Source organism: Macaca nemestrina, chromosome 20 (genome assembly GCF_043159975.1).
Source record: "Macaca nemestrina isolate mMacNem1 chromosome 20, mMacNem.hap1, whole genome shotgun sequence".
Classification (NCBI taxonomy): Eukaryota; Metazoa; Chordata; class Mammalia; order Primates; family Cercopithecidae; genus Macaca; species Macaca nemestrina.
Window position 1 is genome coordinate 66,618,385 of NC_092144.1, and position 19,662 is coordinate 66,638,046.

The 19,662-nt window shown below is 41.6% G+C and overlaps 2 protein-coding genes across 9 annotated transcripts in view; one reads left to right on the plus strand and one right to left on the minus strand.

Annotated features, from left to right (window-relative positions):
- Positions 1 to 3,462, plus strand: part of LOC105488127 (zinc finger protein 383-like) — a 46,547-nt gene extending 43,085 nt beyond the window's left edge. For all 6 annotated transcript variants that reach the window (XM_011751927.2, XM_024794790.2, XM_011751926.3 and 3 more), the window contains one exon: positions 963 to 3,462. In XM_011751927.2, coding sequence (XP_011750229.2) covers positions 963 to 2,062 — 1,100 coding nt within the window. In that variant the 3' untranslated portion in view covers positions 2,063 to 3,462. The remainder of the gene's footprint in view (positions 1 to 962) is intronic.
- A 1,612-nt stretch (positions 3,463 to 5,074) lies between these two features.
- Positions 5,075 to 19,658, minus strand: LOC105488128 (zinc finger protein 582). 3 transcript variants are annotated; one of them, XM_011751928.3, is made up of 5 exons: positions 19,343 to 19,658; positions 17,861 to 17,949; positions 16,490 to 16,616; positions 16,117 to 16,212; positions 5,075 to 8,998 (listed from the first exon to the last, which is right to left on the minus strand). In XM_011751928.3, exons 1-5 carry the CDS (start codon positions 19,353 to 19,355, stop codon positions 7,677 to 7,679), a joined length of 1,647 nt encoding a protein of 548 aa, XP_011750230.2. In that variant the 5' UTR covers positions 19,356 to 19,658; the 3' UTR covers positions 5,075 to 7,676. The 3 variants fall into 3 exon arrangements, with proteins under 3 accessions (XP_011750230.2, XP_070944104.1, XP_070944105.1); XM_071088003.1 differs by lacking the exon at positions 17,861 to 17,949 and having other exon boundaries at positions 19,343 to 19,599; XM_071088004.1 differs by lacking the exons at positions 16,490 to 16,616; positions 17,861 to 17,949 and having other exon boundaries at positions 19,343 to 19,601.
- Positions 19,659 to 19,662: the final 4 nt, after the last annotated feature.

Below are 19,662 nucleotides of genomic sequence, written 5' to 3' on the forward strand. Positions count from 1 at the left end.
AAATCATTAGGCCTTGTGGTGGAGGTCCCCTGTAAAACCAGCTCCTCTTGCACCCTTCATGAGGTTAGCCCTCTCCACTGTCTACATACACAGTTCAATCTGGAAAAAACTGGGATTCCCACATGTTTAGTGCATGAAGAACAGGCCAGACTCAGTCATTTGTAATTGACCACGGTTCTGTTCTTAACTTTTACATCAAGCACAGCCAGCATCTCTGCCCTTTAGCTCCTAAACAGTAAAAATAACTACAGGTTAGAAGGGTATTATGTTCGTCTTTGTCGCAAATCCTATTGCCTTTCTTTAATTTTTGATCATGTTGATCAGCCTTCCTGTAATGCCATTTTGGCTTCTGCAGTTCCCCACAGTACATGTTTTCTTAAGCTCTAAATCTGTTTCCTTGCAGCCTGCACTTGACCCTCTTATTTTTCCTGTTTGCTTAGCGATCTCTTCAATCTCAAAATGTCTGTATCAACGAGAATTCATGCCCTGTCTGCCCCTGATTATATGATTGATTTTATTGTTTCTATATTATGTCAAATTGTTTTCTGCAGTAAACTAACTGGAGGTGCCTTCTGTCTGGACACATTAATTCCTCCGGTTAATGCGTATACAGAAACTATCATTTACCTTTCTGTGTTTTGAAACTTGTGGTATAACTTAGCACATAAGTCTGCATCTTGTTCTTTTCACTGAATACATTATCCTGCAGGTCAGAAAACAGCTGAAGTTCAATCTTTTTAGTAGCTGAGTAGTACTACAGATAGAGATATACCATGGTTAATGATGAGGGACACCTAGTTTGTTTCCATATTATTTCAATAAGCATTCTTATCAATATAACCTTAAAAACTGGTAGCTTAATTTCTTGAGTAGGTGCCTAAAGTGGGTTTGAAAAGATAAAAGGCGGGCGTGTTACATTAGTTTAACTTGCTTCTGTTCATTGATTTTTTTTCCCCGTTCAGATACACCAGGTGCAGAGATTAAGGAGTTATCTGCAAAGAGGGCTATTAATGAAGTATTATCTCAGTTTGACACAGTGATAAAATGTACAAGAAACATATGTAAGGAATGTGGAAATGTATACTGCCACAATACACAGCTTACTCTCCGTAAGAGAAATCACACACGAAAGAAATGCAATCAGTGTTTAGATTGTGGGAAACACTTCACTCGTCGGTCAACTCTCATTCAACATCAAAGAATCCACACGGGAGAGAGACCCTATAAATGTAACGAATGTAGTAAAACCTTCAACCAGAGGGCACACCTTACCCAGCATGAGAGAATTCACATGGGTGAGAAACCTTACAAATGTAAGGAATGTAGGAAAACCTTCAGCCAGATGACTCATCTCACACAGCATCAGAGTACACATACGCGAGAAAAGTTCCATGAATGCAGTGAATGTGGAAAGGCCTTCAGCCGTTCCTCAGCCCTTATGGATCACCAGCGAATTCATAGTGGAGAAAAGCCATATGAATGTAAGGAGTGCGGCAGAGCCTTCACTCAAAGTGCCCAGCTCATTAGACATCAGAAAACTCATTCTGGAGAAAAACCCTATGAGTGTAGTAAGTGTAAGAAATCTTTTGTGCGCCTGTCCTCCCTGATTGAACATTGGAGAACTCACACTGGAGAAAAACCGTATCAACGTAAGGACTGCAAAAAGACCTTTTGTCGTGTCATGCAGCTCACTCTGCACAGGAGAGTTCATACTGGTGAGAAACCCTATGAATGCAAGCAATGTGGAAAGGCCTTCAGCGCCCATTCTTCCCTTGTTACTCATAACAGAACACACAGTGGAGAGAAACCGTATAAATGCAAGGAATGTGGAAAAGCCTTCAGTGCGCACTCTTCCCTTGTTACTCATAAGAGAACACACACTGGAGAGAAACCTTATAAATGCCATGCCTGTGGGAAGGCCTTTAATACTTCCTCCACACTTTGTCAACATAATAGAATTCATACTGGTGAAAAACCCTTTCAGTGCAGTCAGTGCGGGAAGTCCTTTAGATGCAGCTCTCACCTTACTCGACACTGTAGAATGTGTAATGGAAAATGTTAGCAAATAACCAAAACTCAAAATGTTAATTCTGATTATTCCATATCATCACCAGTACTTAGTTTGTATGGAATGATACTTCATTGTACTTTTGATTTAACTTAAAAATGCCTTCCCTTGACTACTGATATATATTTTTTGTGAAGTGTGTGTTGAAGTCTTGCTGATTATTTTTTAAATTAGAGGTTTTTCTTCATGTCCAGTTATGAGAGTTCACCAGATTTTAGAAATATTTTCTATTCTGTAACCTACCTTTTCACTTACATAATGGTGATAAAACAAAAGCTTTAAGTTTGATCACATCCAATTAATCACATTTTTTAATGGTTATGCTTTTATTTATTTTTCAGACAGGGTCTCACTCTGTCACCCAGGCTACAGTGCAGTGGCACAATCATGACTCACTGCAGTCTCTGCCTCCCAGGCTCAAGCGATCCTCCCACCTCAGCCTCCCAAGTAGCTGGGACTACAGGCATATGCCACCACACCTAACTAATTTTTATATTTTTTGTAGAGACTAGGTTTCCCCATGTTGTCCAGGCTTGTCTCGACCTCCTGAGCTCAAGCAGTCCATCTGCCTCAGCCTCCCGAAGTGCTGGGACTACAGGCGTGAGCCACCATGCCTGACCTAGTTATGCTTTTTATCTTCTAAGAAGTATTATTTATTCTATGCTGAGCCTATGTAGAATTTCTTACATGTTTTCTATAGCTGTTTTGTATTTTTACCCTTTACAGTTAGATCTATTTCATGTTTTTATTATGGATAATGGAGGAGGTAAAGGTTGAATTATATTTTCCCCTGTATTATTGACCCACAGTGACACCAGTTTTGGGAGATGTCTTTCATTTTCCTCCTCATGTTGTTATTGGCACCTTTTGCAAAAGTCAATTATCATGGGTACCCTTCTGAAATAATCTCTTTCATCAATCTCTGTCTTCTCAGCAGTTCCACATTGTCTTAATTATAGCTTTAGAGGAAGTCTTGAAATTTGGTAGTCTAAGTCTTCCAGTTTTGTTGTTATTTTAACAAACTCTAGGCTGGGCATGGTGGCTCATGCCTATAATCCCAGCACTTTAGGAGCCCCAGGCGGGAGGATCACTTAAGCCCAGAGGATCAAGACCAGCCTGGGAAACATAGCAAGACCTTGTCTCTACAAAAAATATTTAGAAATTAGCTGGGCATGGTGGCGCACCCATTTGTAGTCCTAGCTACTCAGAGGCTAAGGTGGGAGGATCGCTTGAGCCCAGGAGTTCAAGGCTGCAGTGAGTTGTGATCACACCATTGTGGTCCAGCCAGGTTGACAGAATGAGACCCTGTCTCTTAAAAAAAAAAAAAAAAAAAATCCTGGTGATGCTTTCCTGGGTTAAAAAATAAAATACAAATAAAATAAAAATTGGCCTCACTACTCTAGCTTATTTGCATTTTCTAATAAATGTTCAGAGTCACCTTATCAGTTCCTACCAAAAAGCCTGTCAGTATTATAACTGAGATTGCATCAACTCTGCAGATAAATCTGAAGAGAACTGATACTTAACAGCGGTGACTTCCAGCCTGTAACCTTAGCATAACTTCTATTTCAGTCTCCTTTAATTTTTCTCAGAAATACTCTGTAGTAGGCCGGGCACAGTGGCTCATGCCTGTAATCCCAGCACTTTGGGAGGCCAAGGCAGGCGGATCACCTGAGATCAGGTGGGCGTGGTGACTGGCGCCTGTAATCCCAGCTGCTCAGGAGGCTGAGGCAGGAAAATCACTTGAACCTGGGAGGTGGAGTTTGCAGTGAACCAAGATCGCACCACTGCACTCCAGCCAGGCGACAGAGCGAGACTCTGCCTCAAAAAAAGAAAAAAAAGAAATATCCTGGAATTTTCTATATAGAGGTCTTGAATGTATTTTCTTAAGCTTATTCATAGACATTTTCACAATATGTAAATTGGTTTGTCTTTTACTTTTCCAGTTGTTTGCTACTTGTACATGAAAATACGTTGAGTTTTGTACATTTATCTTGCATGTTGTCTGGAACATTTTACTTATTCTTGGAGTTGTCATAGAGATTTATTGATTTTTTTCATAAGCAATGGTGTCATGTGCAAATAGAAAGTTTATTCATTTCTGGTCTTCATGCTGTCCTTTTTTTTTTTTCTCCTCTTATTGCAATTGCTGTGTGACCTCCAGGACAGTGTTGAATGAAAGTGATAAATGTAGGGACCTTTGTTTTACTTTCAATCTTAGGAAAAACTTAATGGGGAAGAAGTGGCAACTCTGAGTCAGGATGTAGACTTCTTAGCACGTGCATTCGAGCACCTTGCTCAGATCCCTAGATTTCCCTATACCGTCTATGCTCCCTTTAAAACAATGCTTTCTTCCACATATCTTTCCCCCAAATCAATAATGGGTCAAATTTCAGCAACCCCAAACTGGGGAAGTTCTGGGACTGCTGTGGTAAGAACTGGATTCAGACACCAAAGGAGCTGTAGGACCTGGCTAACGTACAAGCAAGAACCAGAAGAGTATACGTGGGAGCAGATGCTGAGACTGCTGCATCAGGGAGTAGAATACAAAGTTGAATAGGGGAGAGTTTTCTGCTATGAGGTCACTGTATGACAAGATTAACACACTGGCAAGGGGAAAAGATGCTTCTAATGGATACTGGAACAGTTTTTGAAGCTTGGAAAAAGCATTGGTTCTCATTAAAAAAATGGAGATAGCAGAACTGCCATGACAAATGAGGACAGGATCAAAAGAAGTGGATATACAAGAAGGGAGAACAAGTATCATGGAGATGGCCGATAGTGGCTGTCCCTAGGCGAGAGCTGGCTGCAAGAGGTGCTGTTAGGGAATTGGGCTCTCTAGTTGCAATGGGAATGATAGGATCTCAGAATAATGGCAGCAGCCAGGTGATAGCTCTTGGCATCAAAAGCAAGGAGAGCCATAACTACCATATGGGTAGAAGGTTTATAATAGTATCTGCGGAGATTGATCTTCAGAAATCTATAGTTCTGGCTCATAGCACAAGTTTGCCAATGGCAAGTCATCTGCTGCCAATAAGAGTAAACTGAGACAATGTGTTGCTTTGTAGACCAGGCAGGAGTGCATGGCATGATCACAGCTCACTGCAACCTTGAACTCCTGGGCTCAAATGATGATCCTCTCACCTCAGCCTCCCAAGTAGTTGGGATACAGGCACATGGCACCACACCTGGCTAATTTTTCTGTTTCTTTTAGAGATGGGGGTCTCCCTTTGTTGCCCAGACTTGTCTAGAACTCATGGTATCAAGTGATCCTCCTGCCTCAGCCTCCCAGTGTTGGAATTACAGGCGGGAGCCATAGTGCCTGGCCCAAACTTAATTAAAAAACCAGAGAAGGCAAGGTGCAGTGGCTCACATCTGTAATCCCAGGAGTTTGTGAGGCCAAAGTGGGAGAATTACTTGAGCCCAGGAAATTGAGACCATCCTGGGCAACATAAGAAAACCCTGTATCTATGAAACAATTTTAAAAATATAAGCCTGGTGTGGTGGCACACGCCTGTGGTCCCAGCTGTTCAGGAAGCTGAGGTAGGAAGACTGCTTGAATGGGAGGTTGAGGCTTCAGTGAGCCATGGATGTGCCACTGTACTCCAGTTTGAGATGCCATCTCAAAATAAAAATAAGATAAATATAGGTGCTGTGGCCATACAGTCTCTGTTGCAACTACTCAGCTCTGCTGTAGTGAAGCCAAAGCACTTGTAGACCATAAATGCAATGTGGCACACTCAGACTTTATAAAGCAGGCAGCAGGCTGGATTTGGTTTTTAGACCCTGCACTAGGCAAAATGGGATATTATGTAAAGATAAAGGTATAATTCCTGAATAGAAGGTTAGTAGTGTGTCCCTGTAAGTCAAACAATTTAAAAAGCATAAATGTCTGGAAACTCAAGGTGTTGGCAAAAATGTTTTAGGAAATTCTGATCCAGCATACCAAATTATATAAAAACATGGAGATTTTTACCATTGCAATCTAGTGGCTTAAAGGACTTATTTAGAAACTTGTATCCAAAAATGCAGAATACATATTTTTTCAATGTTCATGGAACATATATAGAAATCAATCTTGTACTTAACCACAAAAAAATAAATAAAGGTCAAATTGGGCGGCACACTGGCTCATGCCTGTAATCCCAGCACTTACAGGGAGTGCTGGGAGGCTGAGGTGGGTGGATCACAAGGTCAAGAGATCCAGACCATCCTGGCCAACATGGTGAAACCTCATCTCTACTAAAAATACAAAAATTAGCTGGGTGTGGTAGCACGCACCTGTAGTCCCAGCTACTGGGGAGATTGGGGCAGGAGAATCACTTGAACCCAGGAGGGAGAGGTTGTGCCACTGTACTGCAGCCTGGTGACAGAGTGAGACTCTATATCCAAAAAAAAGTAAAATTCAAAAAAGTAGATAACTTCAGGCCACATTTACCAACCATAATAACATTAAATTTGATATTATATCACTTAGGATGCTTTTGGCTACGAATTTACAAAATACTCAACTAAAAGTGAGCAATCAAGGTTTATTTTTCTTACATAACAAGGCATCAAAAAGGCAGTTCCAGAATTGGCCTAGTAGCTGAGTCTTCTTAGGCTCTGGGTCGGCTTCTCTGAGGTCCACTTTCTTCTCTTCTTGGTTGCAAGATAGCTGTAGCAGCTCCAGGCATCATGTTCTCATAGAAAAATGTTTAAAAGCAGGAAGCGAGAGAGGAGGAAGTCTTCATAATAAACCTGTCTCTTCCAAATGAGGAAAACCTTTCCCAGAAGCCCTGGCAGATCCCACTGAACAACACTGGGAGATACTGGCCATCCTGTGCTGCACAGGAGACTGGAAAATTACCATCCGATATCCTCAGAGTCTAAGGCAAGACACAGATGCTGCCAATAACAAGGGGAATTGGGTATGGCTGCTGGGATGGCAATCAATGGTTGTGCCAGTCACATAAAACAATATGCCAATGTGGAAATTAAGATATATTCTCCTAAATTTAGATTATTTCTGGATCAGAAAGAAACAAAAACCAAGATTACTGTAAGATGGTAGCTTTATCATTTTCTGTTACTTTCTTCTTTCACTGCCTGGGTATTTCGTAGTCTTGAATAGTATGTTTAGTGCATATGAGTTTATCTTTCAGATTTTCATGTATATGCATGCATTCAAAGGCTGTAAAAACTCCTCCAGTGTAGCTTCGGATTTCCCCTTCCCCTCACATCTCTTTGGCCACATTTCACATCTCTTGGCATGTTAAACTCTCATTATTTTCATTACCATTTATGGTAATTGCATGATTTCTTTGTTAAGCAAATGATAATTTGGCTGTTTTTTTAACTTGTAAGAAAACTAAAACTTTTTGTTCTTGATAAAATCACTACACTGTGGTTAGAAAATGTGATTCTGGAATGTGTTAGAAATAAAATTTCTTCCAACCTTTCCCTGCTTCTTTGACAATCATGGTCTGAACAATTTACATCCATAAAATTTTCTTTGATAAGAATTTTCAGACTTAGGATAAAGGATGACCTCCGAATGAAGGCATTGTCACTGGCATTACATTCTTCAAGTCTTTCTCGAAGAGGAAGGAGTTAAGTCATGATTAGCCTAAGCTAATGGGCTTTCCCCATTACTTCCACTCATATGGTTGCTTGCCAACATAAATTCTCTGATGATTAGTAAGGGGTAAGTGCTGATGGAAGGCTTTTCTACATTTATTATATTCACATGTGTTTCTCTATTATGCATTCTCTGAGGTTGAACGGTAGTTGAATCATGACTCAAGGTCCTCTCACATTCCTTATATTCATAAGGCTTTTTCTCAGTGTGAATAACCTGATGATGAATCAATTGTGAGCAATGACTAAAAGCCTTCCCACATTCCTTACATTCATATGGCTTTTCACCTGTATGAATTCTGTAATGTACAGTAAGATGTGAGACCCGTTGGAAGGCCCTACCACATACCTTACATTGGTAGGGTTTCTCTCCAGTGTGAATTCTCTGATGTTGCTTCAGTTGTGAGCTCACTCTAAAGGCCTTTCCACATATTTTACATTCATAGGGTTTCTCACCGGTATGAATTCGCTGATGTCGTGTAAGAGTTGAGCCTTGATTAAAAGCCTTCCCACATTCCTTACATTCATAGAGTTTCTTGCCAGTATGAATAGTCTGATGTTGAATCAACTGAGAACGATGACTAAAGGTTTTCCCACATTCCTTGCATGCATAGGGTTTTTCACCAGTATGGATTCTATAATGTACTTTAAGATGTGAGATCCGATTGAAGGCCTTGCCACATTCCTTACACTGATAGGGTTTCTCACCTGTGTGGGTTCGCTGATGTTCAATCAGCTGTGAGCTTCGACTAAAGGCCTTCTCACAGTCTTTACATTCGTACGGTTTCTCACCAGTATGAACTCTCTGATGTTGTATAAAATTTGAACCAGAATTGAAGGCCTTTCCACATTCCTTACATTCATAGGGTTTCTTACCAGAATGAATATTCTCATGTTGAATTAGTCGTGAACCATATTTAAAGGCCTTCCCACATTCCTTACATTTATAGGGCTTCTCATTAGGATGAATTCCTTGATGATTAATAAGAAGTTCCTCTTGCCAGAAGTCTTTTCTACATTTATTATACCCAAAAGCTTTTTCTCTAGTATAAATTTTCTGATAAAAACTAAGGGATGAATGCTGGTCGAAAGTGGGCATTTCTTCATGTCTGATGATCATTTGATGGAAATGTCTGTCTGGATTTCCCTGTTGTCTGTCAAACTGGCTTCTGCATTCCCAATCATCTGGGAAGCTTGAACACTCCAGACCATAACTTGTAAGGCTTTCCATTATCTCCCATTGGGGTGATTCGACTTCATAAACATGCTGCTTTGGAGATAATTCCTTGGTATCATATCTGGACTCCAATACTGAAAAAGAATGAAAAAAGTATGTTTGTTTGTTTTTCCAAATAAAGGAACTAAAGTAAGAATTGGAAGGTTTAGACTCAATGCTTATTAACTCTTGAATGTAGCTAAGCAATTAGAAAATGGACAAGTAGAACAGTGAAAGGAAAATAACATAAATGAGATGAGGGAGGTAATAAGAGAGGTTATAAAAGTGATTCTAAAATGTTAGTGTGGGGCTGGGCATGGTGGCTTATGCCTGTAATCCCAGTGCTTTGGGAAGCCAAGAAGGGAGAATCACTTGAGGCCAGGAGTTTGAGACCAGCTTGGGCAACATAGCAAGACCCCACGTCTATAAAATAATCTTTAAAAATTAGCCAGCTGCAGTGGCATATGCCTGTAGTCCCTGCTGAGAAAAGAAGACTGCTTAAACCCAGGAGCTCAAGGTTGCAGTGAGCGATGATCATGCCAATGCACTCCAACCCGGGTGACAGAGGGGGACTCTTTTTTAAAAAAAAAAAATAAAGGTGTGGGTCAGAATCACTGTTGAACCATATTTTTTAAGACAATAAATGTTTCTGTGAGACGCCAGAAAAGACAAACATAGAGTGACAGAAACCAAAGCAAATCACTGGTTTGAGGGACTTTGCAGGAAGGCGCACAAGGGAACTTTTTGGGTTGATGGAAATGTTCGCTATCTTGATTGAGATGATGGTTATGTGGGTGTATAAATTTGTCAACACTCATTAATACTACATTTAAAAAATGCATTTTATTGACTGTAAATTATGCCGCCAAAAGTGAATTTTTAAAAGATGATGGGGATTTCAAGATGAAGAGTTCTGGAGATGGACAGTGATGATGGTTGCACAACAGTGTGAATGTACTTAATAATACTGAACTGTATACTTGAAAATGGTGGGCATGCCGGGCGCGGTGGCTCAAGCCTGTAATCCCAGCACTTTGGGAGGCCGAGACGGGCGGATCACAAGGTCAGGAGATCGAGACCATCCTGGCTAACACGGTGAAACCCCGTCTCTACTAAAAAATACAAAAAAACTAGCTGGGCGAGGTGGTGGACGCCTGTAGTCCCAGCTACTCGGGAGGCTGAGGCAGGAGAATGGCGTGAACCCGGGAGGCGGAGCTTGCAGTGAGCTGAGATCCGGCCACTGCACTCCAGTCTGGGCGACACAGGGAGACTCTGTCTCAACGAAAAAAAAAAAAAAAAAAGAAAATGGTGGGCATGGTAAATCTTGTATTTTACCGCAGTTTAAAAAAATAAAAATAAAAGTGATGGAGGAAGTGTGTGGTTGGATCTGCAACCTGCCTCAGCGCCTGGAAGACATGCAGGAGAATGAGCCAGAGGAACATGCTGGTACAGTGGCAGCAGCTATGCTCATGTGTCTGCTAGAAGTTAGAATGACATGGCTGCTGTCTTCCCCTGTGAAGCTTCTTATATCTGAAGTTTAGCTGAACACCATGGTGTTTTTTATATCTGAAGTATAGTTGAACACCAGGGCTGAAGCCCATTGTCAACTGAATGACATTTCTTAAATTTCTTAAATGTCATTCATTTACCTGAACCTATTTCTTAAAGGTGACCTTGGAAAAAGAAAGGCTTTGTTCCTTGTTTAGAGGATTAGGCCAGTTGATTGAGGGTGGGTCCTTCTAGAGCAACATACTTTGCTAATTATTCAAACTGCATGAAAAAGTTGAATGGTATAAGGGACTGTGATTCTATCTGGTCCATGATTTCAGCTACAGTGGCAGGTTTTACTGTACTTATAGCAATCAACCCCCTTATAGCAGTTGACTTAAAGAGATTCAGATAGAGCTTGACACAAGGAGCCATGAGAGAAAATGAATGGATGCTTTTGAATGTATTCATGGCGTGTATGGAACAGACAGCCTTGGAGGACTTTATAGGCACATACAGGTTTCATATGGTGGCAGACCAGATACTATTATTCATTTTGTTATTTGTGAAAATATTAAGCTAAAATTACTGGAATATAAGATTGCTTCTACAATGGAAGACGATAAAGACTGTGAAAGAAACATCAGGTTTTGTGGGAATAATGCTGGCTGCTGTCACCTCAAAGACTTGTGCCACAACTATAGTGTATACACATGACATTGTAAGAACAAGACTATGTAAACAGTACACAAAGGTATTTTTTTCAGACATTGTGTTTGGCTGTTCAAGAGTCAGGTTACGGGTCTCTACTGTGGTCTAACAACTCAACTAGTGAGACAGTTTCCAAACACAGCCACCTATCTACCTCTGAGGGCGTGGATCTACTCAATGGTTGGGATATGTGGCAGCCATCTTACAGAAAAAGGAAAACCAAGAAACTGCAGTGGACCATGGAATATTAAAGCCAACCTGGTGTACAGAACAACACACATTTGAGACAAGCTAACTGCCTAACTGGGCTTTTGGTTGTAGGAATTAAAGTGAACACGTATTACTTGGTCTTTCTGGCAATGTGAAAAAAATCTTGGCTGCTTCCAAGGAAGTGTCTTTTTAAAGCACTCTTTTCTCCAAAATGCCATTTTCTCTACCACATCCACCTTGCACAGTTGAGCTCTGTTGATTTACAGCAGGGTATAGTGTCATTTATTCCACGAACACATTTCTACTCCTGTAAATAAAGCCATTATAAATACTATTGTATAACTATCCAAAGAGAGTATTATCAGTCATAAATTTCAAACTTCTTGCTTCTATTTAACTTGTAAGTTTGCAAAATAGCAACAATAATGATGTTTTCTATGTTTTCACATTTCTTTACAAAATCTGGCACAGTATTTTAAAGTTATTTGGGCAGAAGTCACTGTTTCGTGCAACCAATGAAACAACATCTAAAAATCTTATGTATAGTCTTAGCATTAAAATATTTTATTTTCCACTTCTAACAGGTGCTTGATGTTTAGCATAATTTGGACATTTAAATAAATACACCAAACTCAAATGCTAATAATTAGGGACAAACTACTAATAGTTTGGGACAGCGGTAAAATGTTGATTTTTGGTCACTCCAGTGATATGAACACATCCTCATATCTTCCGTAACTTTGTGGTACATGAAGACAGCTAGAATTCAACTGTTCTTTCAGTGATTTATTATGAACCTGCCTGTTTATCATACCTAGATATTGTTTGCTCAAAGGGGGAACATTTACCACTTCTGAATTTTTCTCTGCTTGTTTCCACAGTAAGCATTTGAACCACATTATATTAATATCAACAACAGTATACAGTTATAGAAAAGGGGCTATCTGCTGTCTAATTCAGCAGGTAATTTTTGATTTACACTTTTGTAAATGAACAAGGTACATTTTTCTTTTTTTTTTTTTGACAGATTCTCACTTTGTCACCCAAGCTGGAGTGCAGTGGCATGATCTCGGCTCACTGCAGCCTCGACCTCCTGGGGCTCAAGCGATCCTCCTGCCTCAGGCCCCCAAGTAGCTGAGACTACAGGTGGGCACCACTGTGCTCAGCTAATTTTTGTATCTTTTTGTAAAGATGAGGTTTCGCCATATTGCCCAGGATGGTCTCAAACTCTTGGGCTCAAGCAATCCGCCTGCCTTGGTCTCCCAAAGTGCTGGGATTACAGGCGTGAGCCACCATGCCCAGCCTCAAAGGACTTTTTGATGAGACTTTGATTCTGTCCTAATTTGCTGAATCGTACATCATAGAAAGACTCAAGTTGATGTGCTAACAAGGATATCATTTTTAAATGTTGCTATTCAGTTCAAATGTACCTTTTAATACTTTAAATGGATATATGTACATAACCCTTAAACACATTCATGATAATTCTGTTGAGACTTCTGGCTAAGGATGCTGCTATACTGGTATATAAAATGTGCACAATTAAACTCCAGTGTGATCCTACTCATTTCAGTACATATGAGTGGGATCTTTCATGCAGCAGCTTTATCTTAATACGGCTCTTTGTGAATGCACTTTATAGCATTTATTGAGGGTGAAAGAGCAGGAGAGAATTCTATGTTAAGTATTTTTATACAAACATCGGTCATTTATTAAACAGAACCAGTATTCATAACATTTGTCTGGGTTTAAGATATGTCGTTTTGCAGATCTATTCACTATAGTGACCCCAACATTACTGAAAATTACCAAGCTTTTTCGGCTCTCACCAGTGAAAAATGGTACCCTCTTAAATTCTGTCAGCATGTCACATTCATTGTCATCAACAGTAACTGGATGTTTCTGAGATGTTTTGACTCGACTCAAAAATATTATAATCAGTTTGGAGACAAAAGCACAATCTGCATTTTAGTTTAATGATGACACTGATGACTTTTAAAAAAACCTATATACAAACGTTCTATATGAAGTTTGCCTCCAATTTTTTTTTTTTTTTTTTTAGAGATGGGGCCTCATTCTGAGGCTGGAGTGCAGAAGCACAATCACAGTAATACTACAACCTCAAACTCCTAGGCTCAGGTCATCCTCCTCTCTCAGCCTTCTGAGTAGCTGGGACTACAGGCGTGAGTCACTGCGCCTGGCTGCAGAGGGATTTTAATATGTCAAAGTATTAACGTGATGTAGTAACTTTGTGCCCACTCAAATCTCTTTTCTATCACATCCTTATATGTAAAAGTATTAACACGCGGCACTAACTTTGTGCCCACTTAAATCTCCTTTTTTTTTTTTTTTCCCAAGATGGAGTCTCGCTGTCTCCCAGGCTGGAGTGCAGTGGTGCAATCTCAGCTCACTGCAAGCTGCGTCTCCCGGGTTCACACCATTCTCCTGCCTCAGGCTCCCACGTAGCTGGGACTACAGGCGCCCACCAGCACGCCCGGCTATTTTTTTTATGTTTAGTAGAGACGGGGTTTCACTGTGTTAGCCAGGATGGTCTCGATCTCCTGACCTGGTGATCCGCCCACCTCAGCCTCCCAAAGTGCTGGGATTACAGGCGTGAGCCACTGCGCCCGGCTCAAATCTCTTTTCTATCACATCCTTATGTTCTTCGACACACTGACTTTTATGCTTCTCCTTTTAGAAACATAAAATTCTTGTTTTAGTCTTAGTTGTAAAAAACATTTGAATGTGGACCTTGCTCAGGCGAAGATTTATGACCTATGAGTCACAGCTAAATAGTCAACATTGTCAGAGCTGATACTTTTTCGTTCGCGTGAGGTTTGGTATTCTTGCATTTACGTACATGGCTGTCAACTGTGTGGGACTTGTTCTGTACTGATGTTGACCAGCTTTTACTGAACTGTTGAAACTAAAAAAGTTAGCCGGGCGCGGTGGCTCACGCTTGTAATCCCAGCACTTTGGGAGGCCGAGGCAGGTGGATCACCTGAGGTCGGGAGTTCAAGACCAGCCTGACCCACATGGAGAAACCCCGTCTCTACTAAAAATACAAAATTAGCCGGGGTGGTGACACACGCCTGTAATCCCAGCTACTCGGGAGGCTGAGGCAGGAGAATCGCTTGAACCCTGGAGGCGGAGGTTGCGGTGAGCCGAGATGCGCCATTGCACTCCAGCCTGGGCAAAAAGAGCGAAACTCTGTCTCAAAAAAAAAAAAAAAAAAAGTTAAACCCGTACTTATAAAAAAAAAGGTGTAGGGGATTATGTCCAAAGAGCCCAAGAGCCAGTCTGAAAGGGTGTCATTGGCCAAATTTGGAAAAACATGAATGTTGTGATAAATAATGATAATGGGTAACCATCTGTTACAGGATAAAATAAGATTTATTTTATTCTGACCTGGAGATGAGAAAAAATATGCCACCTACTATTAATCCATATGATATAAATGAAGAAACAAATCGTGAAAGGGAGAAAGCTCTTCTTTACAGGAGCATGTGATCTAATAAATAAAGAAGAATAAAGTTTTTTAAAAATCACTCTTTTGTAACTATTAATCATATCTGATCCAAGGGAAAACTATCAATGACTTCTGAAACTAGCAGGTGAATAATATGTGAGACACGCAGTAGTTAATATCCTCTCAAGGTGGACCACAAAATCATGGCTTGGCTCTATTTCTACACTGCTTTCCCTCTGCCCACAGTGCAGAGCCCAAACTTCTTAATGTGGTTGCCTTTCCTAGCTTATCTTTTTTTTTTTTCTTTTGGAGACAGAGTCTCTCTCTGTTGCCTCAGCTGGAGTGCAGTGATTCGATCTTGGCTCACTGCAATCTCCACTCCCCGTGTTCAAGCAATGCTTCAGCCTCCCAAGTAGCTGGGATTACAGGCATGTGCCACCACACCTGGCTAATTTTTGTGATTTTAGTAGGGACGAGGTTTCACCACGTTGGCCAGGCTAGTCAAGTGATTTGCCCGCCTCAGCCTCCCAAAGTGCTGGGATTATAAGCATGATCCACCATGCCTGGCCCCTAGGGTATTTCTTTGTGTTCCTTCCTTTGTTCACTGAACTCAGCCACAGAGGCCGTCCATTATCTCAGAGGTACCAAGGGCTCCCTGCTCAGGTCCTTCACACTCACTGGCTGCAACTGGTATTCCCCAGCTACATCACACCTTCCATGTCTCAACTGAAACGCCTCATCCTTGAAGAGGCCATTGGCCCTACCATGCACCCTGACTCAACCTGTTCTTTTTCTTTCATATATTAGCTCATGTCCATGTGTCTGTATGATTTCATGTCTATTTTCCCACTGCAGTGTAAGGTCCTTGAAAGCAAGCATAATGTCTGCCTGCCTCATCAATGTATACTGTGGCATATTCCATGGTGCATAATAAAAGCTTATAAGTACTTGTTAACTGACTCTCCAAAATTCAAACAAACCGATACACATTCCTTTAGAAAAATGGTCAAAGGACAAGATCATGTCCTATGCAGGGACATGGATGGAGCTGGAAGCCATTATCCTAAGCAAACTAACACAGGAGCAGAAAACCAAAAACTGCATGTTTTCACTTCTAAGTGGCAGCTAAATGATGAGAACACATGAACACATGGAGTGGGACAACACACACTGGGGCCTTTCAGAGAATGGAGGTTGGGAGGAGAGGATGACAACACTTAAGACATAAGCTTTGAATGTAGCAATCTGCAGGGAAGATTTTCTAAGACAAAGGGCTACTTCCAGCTGACCTGATACCTGCAGTGGCTACTCCCTTCCCATTGATACCTCACTCACCTGGGCACAGGCCTCCAGACACCACCCTCTCCACCATCCAGGGCTCTTTGCCTTGCTCTAGGAAGGAGATCACATCAGGTTTGGAAATGGCAAGACCTGGAGATGAGAAGAAACATGCCACCTGGTTATGGTGTGAGGGCCCCAGAATTCAGATCCAGGACCTGGTCATCAAGCAGGAGAGGCAGTTGCAGGAAGTGCCAGAGGAAGATGGGACAACTGCCTGAGGGCAGGGGAAGATGCAGCTTCAGCTGACAGCGCTGCCCTTTAACCCCTCAAAAATGACCAGTCATAAGACTGAAAAGCACCCAAAAACTGACCAGGAAGGAACATGCCCAAGGATAACCTCCAAACTTAACAGATGAGATCACCTTACCCAGTGAGACCAGGTTGTTGTAGGTCTCCAACATCACGTCTCTGTACAAATCCCTCTGAGCAGGTGCCAGACACTGCCATTCTTCTTGGGAGAAGACTATGGCCACATCCCTGAACAATTCTGACCCCTGGAATGGCAGGCATGTATGATATATATGTATTCCAATGGTTCACAGTGGGATGAAAGGAGGTGGGGCAGGTCTTTGCAGGAGGGGGGTTGTTTTGTTGAACAAGAAAGGTGGGACTGAATGTGAAAAGTGACAGAAGAAATGGGTATGAGTAAAACAGAATGTTCAGATGTTCTCAAACACTCCTTGTAACTGCAAATCAAAGCTCTGTGTACAGGTCTGGGATGAAAAATTAAAATCAAGCTAAATGGAGTTTTCCTTATTGTAAGAAACAGTGTAATAAAGCACACTGCCCACTCTGTACTTGGCATACAATAAATTCTCAAAGTGAGACCTATCATTTCTATCTTTTGGAATAACAATAACAATAAAAATATTTCTGATGGATTTTCCCCAAATATTTTATTTTATTTTTTTAATTATGGAAACATGTTGTCTATCTTAGATACAGGATTTTCATATAAGTCAAGAATTTCTTGGAGATGAAAGTTCATCATTATGTTGGAACATAACACAAGCATTTTTCTTCATGGGAAAAACCATGGAGATCACTTTTATTGAGTGTACAGTTTTCTATCAAGTGAAATGAATGACCCAAACATCCTCTTATTTTGGATCCCGAGGTTGGATCAGATCTCTAAGGTTTTTCCAAGCCCTGACCACTCACTCACCTAGCTGACTGATCATCTCACTTTCTGTATCACTCACCATCTTCAGCTCTGTACTTTTCTTGCTCTTAAGTTAAAGAAACTAATGGAGGATGTCCCAGATTCAAATGCTCTGTTCAACATCAAACTAGACTTTAATTCTGGCATCGAATCTTGATGGATTCCCAGCCAAACCTCAATTACATATCCAATCATTAATCACCCCCAAAGCAGGACACTGTACCACGTGCTGAAATTGAAACCAACCAACACCACCTCCCCTGCTTTTCTATATGCGATTGCTCCTAACCATTCATTTCCATCTCTTCACACTTCAGTTCTTACAAAGGATGCTCTCTTTCATACAGGGAAATGAGTTTCTCCTCCTAGCAGACGAAAACCATCAGGAGATGCAGAATGCTATAGAGAATAAATCTGTGGGCATTTGTCAGAGGAGAGGACAATGGGAGAGGGGACTCCTGCCTAGTACTTTTATTCCCTAAAATGGGAAAGTCTGAGAACCAAATTCCTGGATGGAACCCAGGTGGAAAGTTTCAAGATAAGGAAAGCAAATATTTGTGGGATGTTAAAACTCACAAGGGACATGACTTTTAGAATTTCAAGGGCTGATAGGTCCTCCTCCTGGTTCCTCTCTTGGGGAAGGGCAGAGTCCTGCGATGGCAGAGCTGGGGGAGGAAAGAGCAAATATGAGAGGCTAGGCTTGCCTCACAGCTCCTAGAATGCCAAAGTTACAAGTTCCCACCTGCTTGCCCCTCTGCCCACCAAGAAAATGGGGGGGGGGGAGGGGACAAAGGGATCCTCACCCAACCCCAGGAAACCAGCTTTAGCTGCTGCAAGGCAAAGGGAAACCAGTGGTCCGTTCCCTCCCATTTCCCCTAAACATCCAGTGGTTCTGTTTGTTGCAGATGCAAGACTGAGACGGGGATGCTGTGGGCTGTTCTAGTGACTGAGACCCACATATTACCTCAAGGACAAGGAAGGCTTCCCTTAAGCCAGGAAGCATAGAAGGTCTGCATAATTTGCATAGCCCCAGCCTAGAATAAAGCCTTTCCAGGACTAGGCCATTTAACTCTTTCCTGCAGCAAATGTAACACCTTCGAAAGTCTACCTGGCTCTTTTCCCAACTGCCGAATTTACAAAAACCTTTACAGCCCAAACTGCCACTTCATGGAGCATGCCTTGCATCAACAAATGGGACAGACTTGCAAGGAACAGTCAGAGACAAATCACACACAGTATGCCCAGTGCTCCATTATCAGCACATAAATGTGTCCTTCCATAGAGACACAGCAGTGCACAAAGCTGCAGGCCCAACAATATTTGCTAAATAATAGAACTGAAAATTAGTACATAAGTAGGCAAGTCCACAAGTAGGCAAGTGGTTGAATCATTTTTGGCACAGCCATAAATGCGATGCCAAGTGACTATCTAAAATGACTATCAAAAACTGACAAGCAAAGATATTAACTACTGGATCCTCTGAGAACATTCAGCAAGAAGAAGTCAAACTCACTAACACACAGGCTAAAAACAAAACAAAACAAAAAAACTGGAAGGAAAAACACCCAAGTATTTGCAGTGTTGTCATTTAACCAGTTCTTGAGCTCATTGTTAAACAAGAAGTATTTTGTAAAGGAGTAAGTATATAAAGTGCCTATTGCATTACAAACATTTGGTTCTAAGTAACTTGTAAGTGAAATAATTATGAATGTTGCTTAATATGATGTAATAGGCAGCTTTTCTTTATTATGACCACTTTTATAAGCATTATTTGTATTAACTGCACCATATCCTATTTACACAGGATGGCCTGTGATTCACTCAAGTGTTTCTCCATTGCTGGACACAGAATTTGAACAAGGTCATATAAAATGTTCCCAAGTATAAATTTTTCTAAACTAGCGGTTCTAAGTCTTCTGGGGTCTTGCAACTCTCTGAGAACCTCATGAAACAAGATTTCCTCTCAGATTTAAAAAAAAAAAAAAAAAAAAAAGCACGCATAACAGTGAATGCAAAACATCTGCAATTTCAGGGGGTCGGAGACCCCTGCGCACCCACCTAAGGGGTCCATGCACCTGGCCTATGAGGCTGGACGCAGAAAGGGGGCGCCAGCCGGCGCGCGCCGCGAGGGCCGGCGGGAAATGTAGTCTCACGCCGGTAAAGCCACAGAGCGACGATGGGGCGAGAAGTCTCGGTTCTTCTCAGGCCTGAGACCCGCCTGGCCGCGGCACCAGCTCCTGTTGGACCCCAGAGCACCTGGAAAGCTCCGGAGCCCCTCACCTGCCGCCTCCTCGGGTCCAAGTGCTACCGCGGCCGCGCCCCCAGCAGCCCAGGGCGCGCTTCCACCACGGTACCGGCGGATTCGCCGTGCGCAGCCG

Bases quoted from the DNA above. Each gene is read 5' to 3' on its own strand.
- LOC105488128 (XM_011751928.3), bottom strand. The intron at 16,617-17,860 runs GTGAGTTTTAAC...CTGCCATTCCAG, and splicing joins TTCTAAAAGTCATGTCCCTT to GGGTCAGAATTGTTCAGGGA. The intron at 16,213-16,489 runs GTAAGGTGATCT...TCTCATCTCCAG, and splicing joins CAACAACCTGGTCTCACTGG to GTCTTGCCATTTCCAAACCT.